This window comes from Chrysemys picta, chromosome 12 (assembly GCF_011386835.1).
Source record: "Chrysemys picta bellii isolate R12L10 chromosome 12, ASM1138683v2, whole genome shotgun sequence".
NCBI lineage: Eukaryota > Metazoa > Chordata > Testudines > Emydidae > Chrysemys > Chrysemys picta.
The window spans coordinates 13,487,738-13,507,492 of NC_088802.1; the positions used below are offsets into that span (position 1 = coordinate 13,487,738).

A 19,755-nucleotide genomic window follows, 5' to 3' on the forward strand; every position below is an offset into this window, starting at 1 on the left:
TTCCTAGGTTTTCTCACACCTGGGTGGATTCTCTGATGTTTAATGAGATGCGGTAACTGAATGAAACTTTTCCCACAGGCAAGGCATTTATGAACTTGTGACCAGGGTCCTGGGTGGTGGGACCACACTGAGATTGCTCAATTAGGGCAAACTGCAAAGAATGGGGCAGACAATCCTCCAAATTGGTAGATATTCCAATATTTCAATTTACCAAGCCAGCAACAAACCAGCTTCTACAAAACCTTACTGGCTACACAGAGGCCAAAGCACAGTTCCCTTCAAGCAACCCAACCTTGGGCTCCCTCCCAGACAGCCCAGTGAAATATGATGGGGATTACTGAAAATCTTGTTCATCATATAAAAAGTTCTTCCAATCCCAAAGGATCAGACACATCACCCCCAAGTTAATGAATACTTCAGTTCTTGCCCAAATACACGCTTACACCCAATTCTTATTAACTAACTAAGATTTATTAAAAGAAGAAAAGAGAGAGTATTGGTTAAAAGATCATTATACATACAGACATGAATAGAGTCCTTAGGGCAGTTTCACTGTAGAGATGGTGCTTCAGAATTGCAAAGAGTCCTTTTCAGAATCATTTTATCAGGTTATAGTCCAGTGTCCAAATGTTCGATATCAGGGCAGTCCAGCTGGACTGGAGATCTGTCTTATGACTAAAACTCCCCCCCGAATAAAGTTTTAGAAGATCTGAGATAAAAGGATCAGGCCCCAAAAGTTTTTATACAGATTTCTGCATAAATCAGGCAGTCCTTGGGTGAACAATAGGCTTTTGAAGTAAGCTTCTATTTCCTAAACGTCACAGGTAATTAATTACAAGGATTAACATGAGGTAATTATCCATAAAGCAGTTCATAGACTGTTAACCACAAATTTTAAAGAGACATACAGACAATGACATTATTTACCTCTAACAAGATAAAGGTAAACATAGACTACTACAGTTACCATCTTCCTCCAGGTCTTTAACAATGTGGAAACAGGGTTAAAGGATTTAAATATAGGCCTCTCAGTTGTAAGAAATAGAGCAACTGTCATGCTAAGTCTTAGCCTAATATAGCGAGACCTGTAGCAGCAGGGCTCATGTCAGAAGCGAGTAAGAAACAGTAGAGTCAGCGTGACCCAGCCTTGAGATAGCGATGTTTTGAGAACACAAGTGTGAAAATACAGGAATGGACAGAACATAACATAAACAAATTGCAGATGTTTTTAATTAATGCATGCCATGTATAAATGCTTGTGTGATATTGCTTGTACTTTGAAGAAACTAAGGCAGAGATGCTCTCTGTCAGCTATCTTCTTCCCTTGCAATTGCATGTCCTGAATAAAGCTGTCTCTGGTTTTGTTGCTTCCAACCTGAGAGTGGAGTTTGTTTCTTCCACAACAATAAGTTTACATTTCAAGTCTATCTAAGGTGGAATAGCCCTAATGACCACTTACACAGTTTTCAAACATGTCTCTAAAAGTTGGATCCGCGTCAATTAGCCTACAAGTTTCTTAACCCTTTCTGGCCGTGTGTCACAGAAGTTTAGATCCTGTGTGGATTCTCCCATGTTTAATGAGGTGTGATCTCTGTATAAAACTTTTCCCACAGTCCAAGCACTTATGGGGTCTCTCTCCTGTGTGGATTGCCTGATGTCTAACAAGGGCTGACCTGTTTGTGAAACTTTTCCCACAATCCAAGCAATTATGGGGTCTCTCTCCTGTGTGGATCCTCTGATGTATTGTAAGATATGATCTCTGTGTGAAACTTTTCCCACAGTCCACGCACTTATGGCGTCTCTCACCCGTGTGGAATGCCTGATGTCTAACAAGATCTGACCTCCGAATGAAACTTTTCCCGCAGTCCAAGCACTTATGGGGTCTCTCTCCTGTGTGTATTGCCTGATGTTTAACAAGGGCTGATCTGTCTCTGAAACTTTTTCCACAGTCTAAGCACTTAAGGGGTCTCTCTCCTGTGTGGACTGTCTGATGTTTAACAAGGTCTGACCTATGTATGAAACTTTTCTCACAGTCCAAGCACTTATGGGGTCTCTCTCCCTTATGGATTGCCTGATGTTTAACAAGGTCTGACCTCCATATGAAACTTTTCTCACAATCCAAGCACTTATAGAGTCTCTCTCCTGTGTGGAATGCCTGATGTCTAACAAGGTCTGACCTCTGAATGAAACTTTTCCCGCAGTCTAAGCACTTATGGGGTCTCTCTCCTGTGTGGATTGCCTCATGTTTAACAAGGGCTGATCTGTCTCTGAAACTTTTTCCACAGTCTAAGCACTTAAGGGGTCTCTCTCCTGTGTGGATCATCTGATGTGTTAGAAGATATGATCTCTGTGTGAAACTTTTCCCACAGTCCATGCACTTATGGGGTCTCTGTCCTGTGTGGATTGCCAGATGTTTAACAAGGTCTGACCTCTGTATGAAACTTTTCTCACAGTCCAAGCACTTATGGGGTCTCTCTCCTGTGTGGAATGCCTGATGTTTAACAAGGTCTGACCTCTGTATGAAACTTTTCTCACAGTCCAAGCACTTATGGGGTCTCTCTCCAGTGTGGAATGCCTGATGCTTAACAAGGGATGATCTCCACATGAAACTTTTGCCACAGTTTAAGCACTTATAGGGTCTCTCTCGTGTTTGGCTTATTTGGTGTGTAATTAGTGCTGACTTGCAACTCAGACATTTCCCACACTCAAGAGCTTGATAAGGTTTCTCTCTCATGTGGTTTCTCCCATAGTTATTCAGGTCTGAGCGGTTACTGATGCTTTCTCCACGGTCCAAGCATCGAAGGGGTTTCTGTCCAGTATGGATTATCTGATGTATCACAAGGTGTGATCTCAGAATGAATCCTTTCCCACACTGGAGGCAGTAGTAGGGTTTCTCTTCTTTGGGATTTATCTGCTGGGCTATGTGATCCTTGTCTCCTCCCCCACATTTAATAGATTCATCCACTTTCTTCCTTGGGTGGTTTCCCAGCAGCTTCTCTGACCTGTGCCAATTTCCCCAGGCTTCTCCCTCTTCCAAGCACTTGCAAAAATTCCCTTTAGCTCTTCCTACAAAGTTCCCCTGTGGTTCCACTTCCCCAGGAACATGCTCATGATGACTCTCCTCCTCCTTCTCACTCTCTCTGTCAGCACCTGCTGGGAGAGACACAATCCAGACAGGAGTCATTGTGCTGGGGAGAAAGAGGAATAGCACAGAGGGAAAACCCAACACGCTAATGCTGTGAAGATGAGCAATTGGATTCTGTCTCCACTTCCCACCCAAACACTCTGAGGGATGGAAAGATGGGAAGGAAACTCTTGCAGCTAACAGGACGGGTGGAAAGCCGTGAGTGATATCTGCTGACTCCAGCCCTGCTCTGGCTGAGATGAGGACGAACTGAGGGCTTTTACTCATACCACATTTTTGGGATTATCAACTTTTTCCTTCATTAACCAGATGGTTTCTATGTCAGTCCTCACCTGTGCGAGTGCCTCTTGAGATCTCCCTTTCCTCCGAGGCCTGGAGATCTGGCACCCACGGCTCTTCCCCTCGTTCCAGCCGGGCGATGAGCTCAGGTTTGGGAATGGGAAATCCTGCGCAGGGGGTGAAATCAGACCAGATCAGGGTGCACAGAGTATTGAGAGAGTGTCTGTCATAAAGGACATTCCATGTCCTGGTGCTGTGCTGGGAGAATCTGGAATCCAAGGGAATGGGAACATGGTCACTGAGCCCCCTTGGGGGAGGGAGACGTCTGGGGAGGTGGGGAGAATTGTGATGCCCTCACTAGCAGTTCCCAGGATCTGTGCACTTTGGTGGGCTTTGCTGATACACACACAGCTCTAGAGTTAAACCCTTGCCTATTTCTAAACCTGCAGAACCCTTCCTATGGCTGGAGTAATTCCCAAGGAGGCAGGTGAAAAGGGATTCTCTGTGTGAATGAGAAACAATATAGACAATACACGGCTTCTCCCCCTTGAAAGCTGGAGGGATGGGGATGGTTTAGCACGTCCATTAGGTTTGACACCCGTATCCCATTGGTGAGGGTATGGAGATGCACGTCTCTCTCACATGGCAGCTGTGGATTATAGAACCCATTCCCCTTCAATGTAACTGACCAGGGAAGAACCTGACCAGAGTCAGAAATGCAGGCCCTACACTTTCTAATAACTGAGGAGATGGGAATCCCTTACCCAGTGAGGTCACCGTCTCGTAGTTCTCCTGCATGACATCCCTGTAGAGGGCTCTCTGAGCGGGGTCCAGCAGAGCCCCCTGCCCCTGGGTGAAATACACAGCCACCTCCTCGAAGGTCACTGGCATCTGAAACAACAAGAGTCCCCCACTCAGCACGTGCTGCTCCAGCCACAATTGCACTAGTCACGGGAAAGGAAGAAAGAAAAAATAAAATCATCTCGGAAGTTCTGGGAGGACCAGAGTAGCAGAATTCCTCTCCCACCCTGCTCAGAGCACCAGGAATCTTCATGGGGTGGGGAGAAGGTGAGAGCTCCTTGGCACCCCAGCAGACGGAGCAGGGCAGGGTCTTCTCATTTCCCACATGCCTGCCAGCCACAGGCTGATATGGGAAGCAGAGCCCTAAGCCGGGAACAGGGACATGAATCCCAACAGCTTCCCTTCATTTTTCACCTTTTCCCAGCAGCCTCTGGCTAGTGGGTTCAGGCTCCAGCACTGGGAGTCTGTAAAATGTTCCCAAGCCTGTCCAAGGGAGTTGTGTCCTATTTGAGAAATGGGGGAGTCTCCCCCCACACTGTCAATGGACCTGCTCAGAAAATCAGCAGGTTTATCACACCTTGTCTCCTCCCTGCTTCATCCTGTGTCTTTCCTGCCCCTACCGCTCTACAACACCCCCCCTACAGCTCCCTGCAAATCCCCTTCCTAGCTGGCTCCATCACAGACATTTCCCTTCCCTGTCCTCTGGAAGATGGGACAAGCTGGAACGAAATCTGGATGTGATTCCTGAGCCTGTCAGGGTGAGAGGGGCAATTGGGGAGGTTACAGCGGTGGCTTGAGTCCATTTCACACCCCGATTCCCCCTTGGCTCTCTCCCTGCAGACAGACGCTCTGGACTCTGCCATGCTGCCAGGTCAGGCCCCTCCCAGCAGAACTAAACCCACCGGGGACATATTTAAACCCTCCTAGTAACAGCATCTCTGCGCCAAATGCTAGAAAAAGAGCAGAATCAAAAGAGGCACTTTAGGGGCTCCCCATGATATTATCGTGTAACCCCCTCTAGCTACCCCACTTCTCCCCAGGTAGTGCGGGGTTCAGCAGAGTCAGCAACTGGCTTTTCTTCTCTTAGCTCCTTCCCTTGTTCCCAGGAGAGTCAGTGTGCCCAGGGGGTGCAGGGAATGGATCTGGGCATGGCTGGGAGCTGGGAACCTCCCTCTCCATTTCTTGCTCCTGCTGCCCTTCCAGTCTCTCCGCTCTCCCTTTTTATCTTCTTCCCTCGCCCTGAGAGTATTGGTGACTGCCCCATTGTCTTGAGCCTTTGCTCTCATTAGGCAGATCAGTCACTACCACTGCTAACAGAGGTTTGAACCTGGCTGTGTCCGTGAGGGCAGCAGCTCTGGGACTCGCAGACACACAGGGAGCCCCCTCCCCATGTAGGCCAAACTCACCAGCAAGTCCCTGAAAGGGGCCCTTTGTGCAGAGTCACTTTCCTGCCCGGCCCCAGCCCTTCCCCCCCAGGTCTCTCCATCACCTGCAGGCTCCAGCTGAGGAGGTGGTGTCGGAAGAGCCAGGGGCTGCCCCAGGGACTGGTCCCAGCCACCGGAGAAAGTCCCCACCTAGGCTGGGCACAGAGGGGTTTAACAGAGGTCTCTCCTCTGCTGGGTAAGAAGCAGCATCTCAATCTGGAGTCCCCAGTCAAAATGGAGGAGGCAGCTTCTGACGCAGGGAGCTCAACTCCAGAGCACTAATAACATGAGCAGGGAGAGAGACACACGCCAACCTCCTCCTCTCCCTTAGCAATAACCAGAGCCCATTGGTGGTAGCAGATAAGGATGAGTCTCTCTGTCCTGCCTCTGCAGCCACCAGGGACAAGGAGCCAGAGGCTGATCTCATTGGCCCATCTGCACTCAACCCCTGCCACAACCAGCAGTTACTCTGGTCTGACAAGGGGTCTGGCTGAGATCTGAATCCTGCCCGCAAATCAAACCAGGGCCTCAAGCAGCCCCAAACACTCAGGAGATAGACCCAAAATCAGGAGTGTCTCTTTTTTATTTTTAAATAAAACAATAAATTGGAAGCAGGATGTGTGGGGAGGGTAGGAGGCTGCCTGTGGATATTTGCCTTGTAGCATCTGAGCTCTGAGGGGATAGTCTCCTCACCTCACAAGCTTGTTTGACCAGTTCCAGGGAAAAAATTCCCCACTGGCTGCTGGGTGGGGAAGCCCCTCACTCTCTCCTACCCCATGGGGTGGGGCAGCTGCCTTGTGTCTCTCCCTTCTTTATCTGCTCTTGCTCTCACAGTCTCCCTCCAGCCTCCCCTCCCCACATCCCCTTTCCCTCGCAGTGATCCCCCCCAACTCTTCCCTTTATTCCAGCCTCGTACCCCTCAGCCCCATAATTCTCCTCCTCCACCTTGACTCTCCTGCATCGCCCCATCCTCCCTGTCCCCCATCCTGCCCCCTGCATTCCTATCATCCCTCTCCTGTCACCTAACGTATCCCTGTTCCCCCCTCCTGCAACCCAGGAGGCACGGCTCCCGGGGGGTGAGGGTGAATGTCTCTCTTACCTTCCCTCCAAGCAGTGCCCTCCCTGGGAGCAGGTGCTGAGGCCTGGGAAGGGGGTCTTAGCCAGACTGGGGTCACTGCACTGGGAGAGGCTCCTGAGTAGGCACAGGGCCTCAGAGGGGAGGAAGGGGCAGGGCCACATGGTGATGGGGGAGGGGGTGCAGTGCTACACAGGGACAGAGGGTGGCTGAGTGTGGGCACAGAGACACATAGGGACAGGGGGTGGCTGAGTGGGGGCACAGAGCCATATGGGGATGGGGGAGGTGGTGTAGGGGCACATGGGGATGGGAGGAGTGGGTGTCTGAGGAGGTGGAGGGACACATGTGGACAGGGGGTGCAAGGACACATGGGTGTGCAGGAAAACATGGGGACGGGGAAAGTTCCTGCCTTACAATATAAACCTCTCCTGTCAGCAGCCAGGGATTTTGCCAGGAATGGGGATTCCACACAGCAGTGACCAGTTACTGCAGTAACGGTGATTCACTTCCTGCTCCTGGGAATGAGGGACTCCACTGATTACTCCCACATCACTCCAGCTCCTTTAGGGCTCTAGTCATAAACCCATTCAACTGAAACCTCCCTGCCCCTCAGAGCCTCCACATGCCCTGACCACAGCACTATGGGGGCATCATCCATAAAAACCACCAAGTCAATGGGACAACAGAAAGGAGACTTTCTGATCGCAGGGAGGGGGGAGAAGGGGCATGTCTATGGAGACCCACAATTGTTCCAGAGAGTCCCCATTATCATCCGGGATTCAGGGTGAAGGGGTTCTGGTCCTAAAGAGGCTGCCCAGAACATCAGGGGACTCATTTCACAGTGCCACTGACTATGTGTGTGATTCGCTTTGTTAAGAGATTAGATCAGGCAGCAGTTTGTCAGAGATGGTCTCTGGTCTCCACACGAGGCTCGCTGGCTACTAGCTACTCCTGGGGGAGTTCTGCACTATTGCATGCGTGCATAATTAAGGAGTCATGCATATTTTTATTTTTTTTGCGAAGAAAAAGCTTCTGCCAAAATGTTGCTGCAGTTCCACATTTTTGCCCATCAGAGGGCGCTGTGACACAAGAACAGCAGGAGTTTCCAGCAGAAAATATCTTATTTGCAGTTCCACCTTTTTCCACCAGAGGGTGCTGTGGCAATAGAACACAGCAGCAGCTCCCAGCCAGCTATGGAAGAGAAAGAGCATGTCTTCTTCACAGCGCCTGTCAGGCCAGGTCAGGAGACAGGGGTTATGGGGAAACAGACAGCATGGAGTGCTGGGGGTGGTGGTGGTGTCAGACAGGGGCTCATAAGGGCTAGTGGGAGAGGACAGACTGTGGCAGGGGCTGAATGGGATTGGAGGCACAGGGCCTCAGAGGGGAGGAAGGTGCAGGGCCACATGGTGATGGGGGAGGGGGTGCAGTGCTACACAGGGACAGAGGGTGGCTGAGTGTGGGCACAGAGACACATAGGGACAGGGGGTGGCTGAGTGGGGGCACAGAGCCATATGGGGATGGGGGAGGTGGTGTAGGGGCACATGGGGATGGGAGGAGTGGGTGTCTGAGGAGGTGGAGGGACACATGTGGACAGGGGGTGCAAGGACACATGGGGGTGCAGGAAAACATGGGGACGGGGCAGATGTGTGACTGAATGGGAGAGGCTAGGGGTCAGCCAGGGTCTGCATGGGGGAAGCTCTCTGACAATCCCTCCCCGCCTCCCAAAAAAATCTGTTCCATGCTTTACCCACCCATACCCCCAAATTCTCCAAAGCTCCTTCCCAGCAATATACTTCCCTCTCCTTCAGCTCCTCCGTTACCCCTGACTCCCCCAAGCCTTTGCATTGCTTCTGAGGGGTGCGGGAAATACGGTTCTGTATTGTAGTTTAAATGAATTATTACTCAAGAGTTCTGTATTAATACGCCTAGTAAGGAATCCATTTGTCAAAAAACATTTCCTGAATCTTTTTGTTCTCTGTATTGTTACAGACATACTTGCAGACTGGTATTTTGAAATAAATTCCCAAAATAATTGAAACTGGCAGGATTATTATGTTATTGTGATGAATAAAATATGCAGAATTTTAAAATATTGTGCACAGAATTTTTAATTTTTTGTTGCAGAATTTTTAATTTTTTTTGGAGCAGAATTCCCCCAGGAGTAACTAGCCCTGGGCCTAATCTACAAGGCCTGCTCCCCTAACTCAGGCAACAAAGTTGTCACTTGTCAGTGCTCTGCAGCCAAGTTCCCTCTGGCGATTTGCAGGGCCAGATTAACCTGTCACCGGGGTCTAGACAAAACCCACTTATGTCTGCCCCAGCCAGGGTGCCACTCATGGAACTGCCCCTTCTAGGCCACTGTGGGTATTTGTAGGGCTGCATAACCCATCACTGGGCTGTAGGCAAAACCTCTCACATCCACCCCACCTCCGGGACTCCCCGCTGGCGTTACAGCAAACGGCAGCCAGCACAATTTTCTAGTGGTAGCCGTTACTGATATCTAGGTCCAGATGTTCCAGAGAAGTTAGCAGGGTGCATGCTCGGAGGCAGAAACTAAGGTTCCCCAGGTAACTTTTACCCTGAAAATATAGCTACTGCTGAGTGAGCCTTGGCACCTACGGGGTTCGTCAAGAGTTTTGTATGGCTCTGTGGAGCCTAAACTGGGATGTAGGCACCTAATCCCAGATTTATGTGCCTAGCCTGGACTTTGGGTGCCTGTGAGCCATTGTGAATCCAGCCCTCAGTCTCTGTAATGTGGTCGTATGTAGCAGAAGCACCTGGGTTCATCGGATGTGAAGAACATCAGGGTCTCCTTCCTTTCACAACACTACAGTCAGTGTTGTCTGCAAACCCTTCCCACACAGCATCTACAAGCATGCTTTTGCACCAAGCAGCCCACTGATATCCCAGAGTGGGACAAAGTGGGAAAGATGTTGGAGAACAAAGAGAGAGTGGGAGGCCAGGTGACCTGTTTGCCCAGGAAAGAGACAAAGCACGGAGAAGGGCAGCTGGGAGTGACTAAGGATGGGGGGCTGGAAGCGGGTCAGTCTCCTGGTTTGGGACTCAACGAGGAAAGCCCAGGGCTCTGAATCCCCCTCCTCCCCCATTCTCCCCCCAGATGGATTTTGCTGAATGCTCCTGATTTCTGTGCTACACGCTCTGTTCTACGCTGGGTTCCCAACGATTACCAAACCCTTCTGTTTTCCAAGCTGGCTGGGAGTCACTGCTGACTGCGGAGCTGGGGTTTATGGCCCTTTAAGGGGCACGGTGTCAGGCTTCCCCAAGTGTCTCATCCAGATGGACTCCCTGCGGGGAGCTCACAGTGTGAACAGGGGTGCTGCACGCTCCAATGTCAGACCCAGGCGCTGAAGCCAAGAAGGCTTCTTGCCCTGGTGCCAGTGTGCCCTGAGGGGAGATGCACTGCGCTAGAGTCCGGCCTGGCTTCATTCAGAGCAGTCCCAGAGCACCGAGACTGGGACTCCGTGACACAGGGCTGACAAACACAGATCTCCCGTCCAAGCTCTGACTGCCTCAGCTATCAGGTGAATAAAGAGAGAGCAGCCTGCCAGGCGGTTTGTCTCCAAAACTTCCTATACAGCTTTGGAAACAAATACAGAGCATGTCTAGTAACTACAGCCACAGCCTATTTCTGGATGCTTTTGAACCAGAAGATCAGCCCCGCACTCTGCACCTGTGCTCAGACACATCATCATGTTTTATGTGAGCTGAAAATACTTTTGCTACGCCTGTCAGGGTGCGTCCTCACAGCTATCGCAGCCACAGACTCATAGATTCATAGATTCTAGGGCTGGAAGGGACCTGGAGAGGTCATCGGGTCCAGTCCCCTGCCCTCATGGCAGGACCAAATACTGTCTAGACCATCCCTGATAGACATTTATCTAACCTACTCTTAAATATCTCCAGAGATGGAGATTCCACAACCTCTCTAGGAGTTTATTCCAGTGTTTAACCACCCTGACAGTTAGGAACTTTTTCCTAATGTCCAACCTAGACCTCCCTTGCTGCAGTTTAAGCCCATTGCTTCTGGTTCTATCCTTAGAGGCTAAGATGAACAAGTTTTCTCCCACCTCCTTATGACACCCTTTTAGATACCTGAAAACTGCTATCATGTCCCCACTCAGTCTTCTCTTTTCCAAACTAAACAAACCCAATTCTTTCAGCCTTCCTTCATAGGTCATGTTCTCAAGACCTTTAATCATTCTTGTTGCTCTTCTCTGGACCCTCTCCAATTTCTCCACATCTTTCTTGAAATGCGGTGCCCAGAACTGGACACAATACACCAGTTGAGGCCTAACCAGTGCAGAGTAGAGCAGAAGAATGACTTCTCGTGTCTTGCTCACAACACATCATCGATATAACCATCCTCATGTAAGACGGGTAACAGACAATGCTAAGTTACATTTTCCTGGCAATGTATAGCATGTGGTGAGCAAGCATCTAAAGGCTGAGATCAAAGAGGAATCTTTACATTTTAAGGCACCAAAACTGTGAATCAATTGGTTCATTCTCATGGGACAAGAGTGCCCCCACTTTGTCTAATTTGCTTATAAAGGGGATCCCTGCATAGCAGGATCTACCATCACTATCTGGCCTTTATTCTCCTGCTCAGGACAGATGTCCTAACCTGCGCAGGGCAGGGAGAAGGAGCCAGAGAACTTTAAATTTCAACCTTAACCCATTTATTGAAATGTTGTAAGGACAAAACTGTGAAATATCGTAATGGTGTTTCTACCCGGGCAACGCTCAGGAGAGGTGAGATGAGTGTCTCACTGCTTCACTCCTCCTCTTTGGACTTGAGAAATCTAATGTGGGTTACACCTGGATGATACAAAACTTTCAAAATCTTCAAGACAGATCAAAGGTCTGATAATTATTAGAATTTTGGGGGAAGGTGTCCTGCACTTGTCTGTGGTTGCCCTGACTGCTACTACAACAGTGCCATGAGAACACCTGTTCTCACTTTCTGGTGACATTGTAAATAAGAAGATGGCAGCATTGCCTCTCATAAATGTAAACAAACTTGTTTGTCTTAGTGACTGGCTGAACAAGAAGTAGGACTCGGTGGATTCGTAGGCTCTAAAGTTTTTACATTGTTTTGATTTTGAGTGGAGTTATGTAACAAAAAATATATACATTTGTAAGTTACACTTTCACGATAAAGAGACTGCACTACAGTACTTGTATCAGGTGCACTGAAAAATACTATTTCTTTTGTTTATCATATTTACCGGTGCAAATATCTGTAAATAATAATATAAAGTGAGTACTGTACACTTTTGTATCCTGTGTTGTAATAGAAATCAATATATTTGAAAATGTAGAAAAACACCCAAATTATGTAATAAATTTCAATTGGTATTCTATTGTTTAACAGTGTGATTTTTTGAGTTAATAGTGTGAGTTAATTGCGATGAATTGACAACCCTAATTACAATATTGCAATAGAAGCAGGAAATGTTACACTAGACACACTGAGAGATGTGATTGCTGTAGCTACTAGCAACTATTAACATTTTCCATGATTATTATTTGCTATTAAAAATATGAATTCCATGGCACAATGACGTCCCTCCGCACAAGGCTAATAAAGTTTAAGATGAAGAGCTTGGAGTAATAAACATAATATTTTAAAATAATTTAAATAATTTTAAATAAGGTAAATAATTTAAAGGAGTGAAACGCCACAGACTGGATTACAAGAGGAGTCATATTCAGGAAATAGGAACAGTGGCTAAGATTCATTGTTGAAGTGCTGGGTGGCTTTAAGCAAACATATAAACTGAGACCCAGATTCTTTTAAACACTAAAAACGGGTGTGACAAAGAAAAATGGGGGGGGGGGTGTCTGTAAATAGTTCACTGGATCAAGTCTCCTTTAGCAGTTCAGTAACATCTTGGGGGGGGGGGGGGGAAGAGGGACCCTGTCCAGGCACTGCGATGCACTGGGCCTTTAAGGATATGGCCAAGGGAAATGGGAGCTGAGATCCTGCCAAAGGGGGGGAGGTAAAGCCCTTCTGCCCTCCCCCACCCTATTTTTGCAACGACTACAGCTAGCTCACCCGGGGGGGGGGGGGGAGCTTTTACTCCACTTCCCCACCCATTCCTTGGTTACTTCCTCTGCCCCGGCTCTCACTCTGAACTGCCTCCCCCGCCACGTGTGTCTGTCCCAGCCCCAGCACGGCCCGAACTGGCTCCCCCCACCCCGCACACACCGGGAGCTGGTGGCAGCTTTCCTGGGCCCAGGGCAGGACGGGTGACGGGTCTCTCTTACCTTCCCTCCGAGCGGGGCCCCCTGGGGCAGGGGCCGGGCCGGGAAGGGGCCTGGCCGGGCTGGGGGCTCTGCCCTGGGAGAGGCTCCTGGGGAGCAGCGGGAAGGGCCCTGCTGGAGATTCCCCTCTCCCGGCTGCAGCCCGGGCTCCGGGCTCCCAGCACCAGCCGCCGGGGCTCGGGGATCTCGCCAGGAGCCTGGAGCCAGAGTCACCGCAGCGGCTGCGAGTCACTTCCTGCTGCCGGGCCTGAGCCCAGCGATCGCTCCCCCCAGAGCCGCCTCCCAGCTGCTCCTGGGTCCTAGCGATCAACTGACCTCCTTGGGCTTCTCCTCTCTGTGTCCAGCTTCTGCTAGACTCACAGACTTTAAGGTCAGAAGGGCCCATCGTGAGCATCTAGTCCAGGGGTTCTCACGAACACATTTTTGGTGGCCTCAGAGTGCAGCCAGCAACTCTTGCTGGTGGCCGCTCTGACACTTTCCCCTAAAATAGTTAATTAACTTTATCAAGAAGTGCACATAGGCAGTGATTGGTAACGTGTCTGTACACAGACACAAGTGTCCACAGTAAAAATGTTGAGGTCCCTGGGGGTCGCTCCGCACAAGCAGCTCCCCGGCCCTGCTGTTGCTGGCGGAGGTGCAGCCAGGTAGCTCTGCACGCCGCCTCCGCTCCCCACTCCCCAAGCGCTGACTCTGTAGCTCTGAGCCCATTGGCTGGGAACCGTGGCAAATGGGATCTGTGGGGGCAGCATCTGAGGACGGGGCAGTAGGAGCCAGAGGGGGGACATGGCGCTGCTTCCAGGAGCTGCTTGAGGTAAGCACTGCATGGAGACTGAACATGCCTCCCCTGCCCCAGCCCTCATCCCCCTCCCGCCCTCCAAACCTCTTGGTCCCAGCCTGGTGCACCCTCCTGCACCCCAAACCCATCATCCCCAACCCCACCCCAGAGCCCTCACCCCCCCATGCCTGACCCTCCTGCCCCAGCCCTGATCCCCCATGACCCTCCGAAACCCTCAGTCCCAGCCAGGAGCACCCTCCTACAGCCCAAACCTCTCACCTGTACCCCCAGCCCAGAGCCTGAACCCCCAGCTGGAGCCCTTACACCCCCCAATCTCCTGCCCCAGCCCTAAGCTCCTCCCCGCACTCTGAACCCTTCAGCCCCAGCCCGAAGCTCCCTCCTCCACCCCAAATCCCTCATCCCCAGCCCCACACAACAGCCTGCACCCCCAGGCAGAGCCCTCACCCCCTCCCACATCCAACCCCCCTACCCCATTCCACACCCCAAACCCCTCATTTCTGGCCCCACCCCAGAACCCACAACTCCAGCCCAGAGCCTGTACACCCTCCCACACCCCGACTCCCTGCCTCAGCCCGGAGCCCCCTCCTGCCCACCGCCAATGCCCGTCACTAAGTCAGGTAATGTTGTCAAGTGTCTGTTGTGCACCATGGTGGTGCTGATCCCTGCACAGAGGTAAGCGGGGGAAGGGTCCTGCTATTTGGGGGAACTCTCCTTTTACACCCCACCCCGGTGGAATCGAATAGCAGAAGAATCTGAGTCCTTGCTCCCAGGGCCGTCCCTAGCCATTTGGGTGCCCTATGCAGCCCAGGCCTCCCCCCCAAGGATCTGGGAGGCAGGAGCTGTGGGGGGCACTATTGGGGCCCCACAGGCCCAGAGGATTAGTGGGGGGACGGGAGCAGCCCGCTCCACTTCCCTTGCCCCGGCCCCAGCTGTGTCGCTCGGGGGAGGGAGCTTGGGGGAATGTATCCCCCCTCACCCCCCTGCACTCACCGGCAGTGGCGGGAAGCTGAGCAGCCCGGCCCCAGCCAGCTCCCAACCGCGGCACTCCGCTTCTCACTGCCGGTGAGTGGGGGGGGGGACGACTTTCCCTACCCCCCCCTCCCCCCGAGCGACATGGCTGGGGCCAGACAAGGGAAGCGGAGCAGGCTGGGCCAAGGATTCCTGAGGGGCTCGACTCCCAATCTTGTTGTGATCACTCAGGACAGGGGTGAGAGTGTCCCCACTGCGGGGTACTCTCTTCGCTCTGGCCGCTTCCCTGACATCTTCACTGACCATTGCATAGAGTTCAGAACAAATACAATTCATTAAACAGCAAGTAATTAAAAAAAAAAGATGGGAGGGGGGAAATGAGAAAGGTGAAAGGAAAACACATCACCCCACTCTGTGGGCACAGGGGGAACCACAAACAGCGTCTCTGGAATGTCAGGGCAGTTCACAGACTGTTCCTCACATGTCCCAGGCCCTGGCTGTGCTGCAGGGATGCTGCAGGTCAGACACGTGCTCTGGTGGTGGCCACACGCTGTCAGGCTCTAGGTGCAGGACCCTTCTTCCCAGCATCAGTCCTCTCCTGTCGGGGTTATGCTCCCCCTCCAAGTCTGGCCTGCAAGGCCCCTTGGCTGGGGGCATCTCACTGCGCTGGGCCCTCTGCCCAGGGTCCCCCTTGCTCTCCCCAGCTGCTCACAGCACCCGGCTCTGGACTGCTCCAGCCCCAGCTCCCCTCTGCCTCAGCGCTGCTGCTGCTGCTCTGCCTCCAGCTCAGCTCCCTGGGCTGCGCCTCTCTGCTTCTGGCTGTTGCTGCTCTGCCTCCAGCCCAGCTCAGGCTTCTGCTCTCCCCTTAGCTCTGCCCTTCTCTGGCAGGCAGCTCCAGCTCACACAGAGGACGGGCTCCTGACTCCCTCATTGGCCTGCCTGTCCTGTCAACGAGGCTGACCTAGAACAGTAGCCTGTCCCCATTGGCCCTGGGGACTAGTCTCAGGGCCTTGATTTCTCATTGGCCCTTCCCCTGGCTTTTGGTCTGGGAGAGGGCCAATGAAAAAACCCCACTAAGTTTCAGTAAGGGGCCAACAGTCCCTTTACCCAGATACACATCAAAATCATTGTAAAATATTTATTGCTAGCTAGTAACTCTGCTGCTGTGAAAAATGATATTTGTATGTTTGTTAATATTTTTCATAGCCTCTCAGCGAGCAACTTGGGTTGCCAACTTGGTAATTTAAAACAGACACTCCAGCAGGATTGCCAGAACCTCCCCTGCCCCATCTCCTCCCGAGTCCCCACACCTGCCCCGCCTCTTCCCCCAAGGCTCCTCCCTCATCCACTCCTCTTCCTCCCTCCCTGCCCAGGTCAGGAGGGACTTGCCTGTGGAGCCGGGGCTGGGAGCTGCAGCTGCCCAATGCAGGTAGGAGGCAGCTCTGGCTGAGTAGGGGCTGGTGTGGGTGATGACCCAGTGCCTCCCTGCCTGCAGTAACTAGACTTTGGGTGTCCGATCAGTAGATCTGACAGGACAATGTCAAGTTCCCTTTTTGACTGCACTTTCTGGTCAAAAACCGGGCACTTGGCTACCCTATCAGCAGCAGCCAATGTGCAATAAGTGCTGGGAACATGTCGGGGAGAACTTCTGCTTTCTTATGGTGGGGGAAGTAACCATGGGATAGCCGGGTTAGACTCAGTTCTGACCAGCAGGGAGAAATTCATTGGTATAGCTGAAATTACTATAAGGTGGGTGCACAACTGGTTGAAAGACTGTACTCCAAATAGTTATCAATGGTCTGGTGTCAAACTGGGAGAGGAATGATGGGCGGGGGGGAGGAGCTCCAGGTGGCTTTCCCACACTCACAGCAGGGAACAGGGGGTGAGATGCCCCAGGTGGTTTCCCCCACTCTTTACAGAGAACAGGGAGTGGCGGGGGGGCAGCCCACCCAGAGCCTGTGGGTCAGCTAGGCTCCAGGGAGGGAGCCATAGGCACCAACTCTGTGGGTGCTCTGGGGCTGGAGAACCCACAGGGAAAAATTAGCAGGTGCTCCACACCCACTGGCAGCCAAGCTACCCCCTCCTGGCCTCCTTCTCTCCCCCCCAGCACACCGCATCCCCGCTCCTTCCCCTCCCTCCCTCCCTCTCAGCGCTTTCCCACCCTCCCCCCTCTGCCTAACAGCTGTTTGGCGGTGCTTAGGACTTTCTGGGAGGGGGAGGAGCGGGCACACAGTGAGCTCAGGGGAGCAGGCGGAGAAGAGGCAGGGCAGGGCTGGAGTGGGAAAAGGCAGGGTGGGATGGGGACTTTGGGGAAGGGGTGGAATAGGGGTGGGGTAGGGGCAGGGCCAGGGAGGGGGGGTCGAGCACCCACCCGGGCAGAGGAGAAGTCGGCGCCTATTGAGGGAGCTGCCGCTGGAGATGATTGGGCTCTCGGCTCCCCACACTGTCCCTCTTAGGTTGGTTGAAGAGCTCCTTGGCAGGACACGCCCCAGTGAATGAAGGAGGGTAGTGTGGACATCGGCTACTGCAGCAATTACTGTGGTGGCTGTAAGTCAAGCTAATATACTGTATGTACTCATTCATAAGCCGAATTTTTTTAGTAAAAAAGGGAAGCACCAGAGAAGGGGGTTGGCTTATGAACGGTATAGAGAGGTGGAGGGGGGACACAGCCCCTCCCTCCAAAAGAGGGAGCAAGGAGAGGCAGCAGAGCCAGAAGGGAAGAGGTGGGGCCAGTCTCTCTCCACTTCTGGCCACGCTGCTCTCCCCCCAGCCTCTGAAGCAGCTGCAGCTCCGGGGCTGGCAGGCTGCAGCCGTGCCGCTCGGCTCCGCCCCCGCCCCCAGAGCACCCTGTGGCCCTGCCGCCCGGCCCAGCCTGCTGGAACATGCTGTGGCCGCGCCACCCGGTCTGGCCCACCAGAGCAGGCTGCAGCCACGCCTGTCGGAGCAGCTCCAGCTAGACCAGAGACATCCTCCCCTGGCCCTCCCCAGATAAGGTGGGAAGGGATGGGATGGGGAGAGTGTGGGGGTCTGGGCTAGGGGTGGGGTCATGTGGGGGGGTGGTCACAGGGGTTACTCCCCTGACCCCCAGCTTCTCCCCCAAAAAAGTTTCCCCACCAGTTGCTGTCCCGACCCGTCAGAGTAAGCAGCTGGCGCACCGGGACACTTTGTTTACTTTTGGGAATGGCTGAGCCATTACAAACATTGAATCTATCTCCCCTTGTAAGTATTCTCACACTTCTTATCAAACTGTCTGTACTGGGCTATCTTGATTATCACTTCAAAAGTTTTTTTTCTCTTACTTAATTGGCCTCTCAGAGTTGGAAGACAACTCCCACTTGTTTATGCTCTCTGTATGTGTGTGTGTATATATCTCCTCAATATTTATTCCACTCTGTATGCATCCGAAGAAGTGGGCTGTAGTCCACGAAAGCTTATGCTCTAATAAATTTGTTCTCTAAGGTGCCACAAGTACTCCTGTTCTTTTTGCGGATACAGACTAACATGGCTGCTACTCTGAAACCTTTGTTTACTTTTGTTTACCTCGAGCGTCCGCAGGCACGGAGGTAAACCTACCATCTCGGCCTGCCAGCGGCTTATCCTCATGACCCGGGAGCCAAAGTTTGCTCACCCTTGAATGAACGGGTCATAAAATTTTTCCATTTTTACTTATCCATCTTGTGGGGGGTCGGCTTATAAACGAATCGGCTTATGATCGAGTATATACAGTAGGTGGCATAGGTCTGAAGTGCAGACTCATAGACTTTAAGGTCAGAAGGGACCATTATGATCATCTAGTGTGACCTCCTGCACAACGCAGGCCACAGAATCTCACCCACCCACTCCTGTAACAAACCCCTAACCTATGTCTGAGTTACTGAAGACCTCAAATAGTGGTTTAAAGACCTCAAGGTGCAGAGAATCCTCCAGCAAGTGACCCGTGCCCCACGCTGCAGAGGAAGGTGAAAAACCTCCAGGGCCTCTGCCAATCTGCCCTGGGGGAAAATTCCTTCCCGACCCCAAATATGGTGATCAGTTAAACCCTGAGCATGTGGGCAAGACTCTCACTTCTTATACTCAGACCCTTTATAGTCTTTGCTAGGTGATGGCCTCAGGCAACTCCATGAGCTCCAAACCATCCTTCAGATGAATTATAAATGTCTTTGTTTACCCCCTTCCTCCTATTGGTGGATGGCCAGATAATAGTTTTCTAATACAGATGGTCAGTTCTATGTTGTCTCTGAGGAGTTAGTCTGTGGGCGTTCCCCAGAACAACGACATGTTTCAGTAACAAATAAGGTTACCATGTGTCCGGGTTTTCCCGGACAGAGCCTCTTTTTTGAACCTGCTTTCTCTGTCTGAGCAGGGTTTTCCTATAACAACAAATGCCCGGAGGTTCTGCAGAGCAGACGGGCTGCAGCTCAGAAATAGCCCTGATTGGTCAGCTTCCCAATTGGTCTATTCCCTGGCATCCAAGGCTGATTGGTCCATTCCCCTGCGTCTGCAGCTGATTGATTGCTGCTGGATCCCACCCACCCAGGCCCCATCCCTGGGCAGGAGGTCCAGCAGGTAGGTGCTGAGGGACAGCTATCACTGCGTTCTGGGCTTGTGTCAGCACCCTGCCACTGTGACCATGACCGACACTGACCTCACCTCATCAGTACCCCCACCGCACCACCCCCCAGCACCCACAACTGTACCCCCCCAGGCTCCCACCCCTCATCAGTGGCCTCTTTTTGGGCACCTGGAATATGGTCACCCTAGTAACAAACATACAGTAAAATCTCCCCATTCTACATGCACTGGTGTTGCATGCATTTCAGTGGCATAATATTCAGCAGACCATGAGTTTTCCAATGATCCCACACCAGGCACTCTTTGTACACTATATATCAGAACCATACACAAGTGGGGAGCATGGGGAACAAGGGGTTAGTCATAAGAGGGATCAGTGTGGGGTGAGTGGGGCAAAGAGATTCTC

General features: G+C 51.9%; 1 protein-coding gene across 3 annotated transcripts in view; it reads right to left on the minus strand.

Annotated features, from left to right (window-relative positions):
• Positions 1 to 449: 449 nt before the first annotated feature.
• The window catches only part of LOC101950089 (zinc finger protein 420-like), a 124,606-nt gene continuing 105,300 nt past the window's right edge, over positions 450 to 19,755 (minus strand). The window contains exons 1-4 of one of the 3 annotated variants that reach the window (XM_065564870.1): positions 13,016 to 13,928; positions 4,189 to 4,315; positions 3,478 to 3,692; positions 450 to 3,150 (exon numbers count right to left, since the gene is read on the minus strand). In XM_065564870.1, the coding sequence (XP_065420942.1) occupies positions 1,538 to 3,150; positions 3,478 to 3,692; positions 4,189 to 4,315; positions 13,016 to 13,406 (2,346 nt within the window). In that variant the 5' untranslated portion in view covers positions 13,407 to 13,928 and the 3' untranslated portion in view covers positions 450 to 1,537. Of the gene's footprint in view, positions 3,154 to 3,477; positions 3,693 to 4,188; positions 4,316 to 13,015; positions 13,929 to 19,755 lie in introns of those variants that run through there. The other 2 variants (XM_065564869.1, XM_065564875.1) reach the window with 2 other exon arrangements.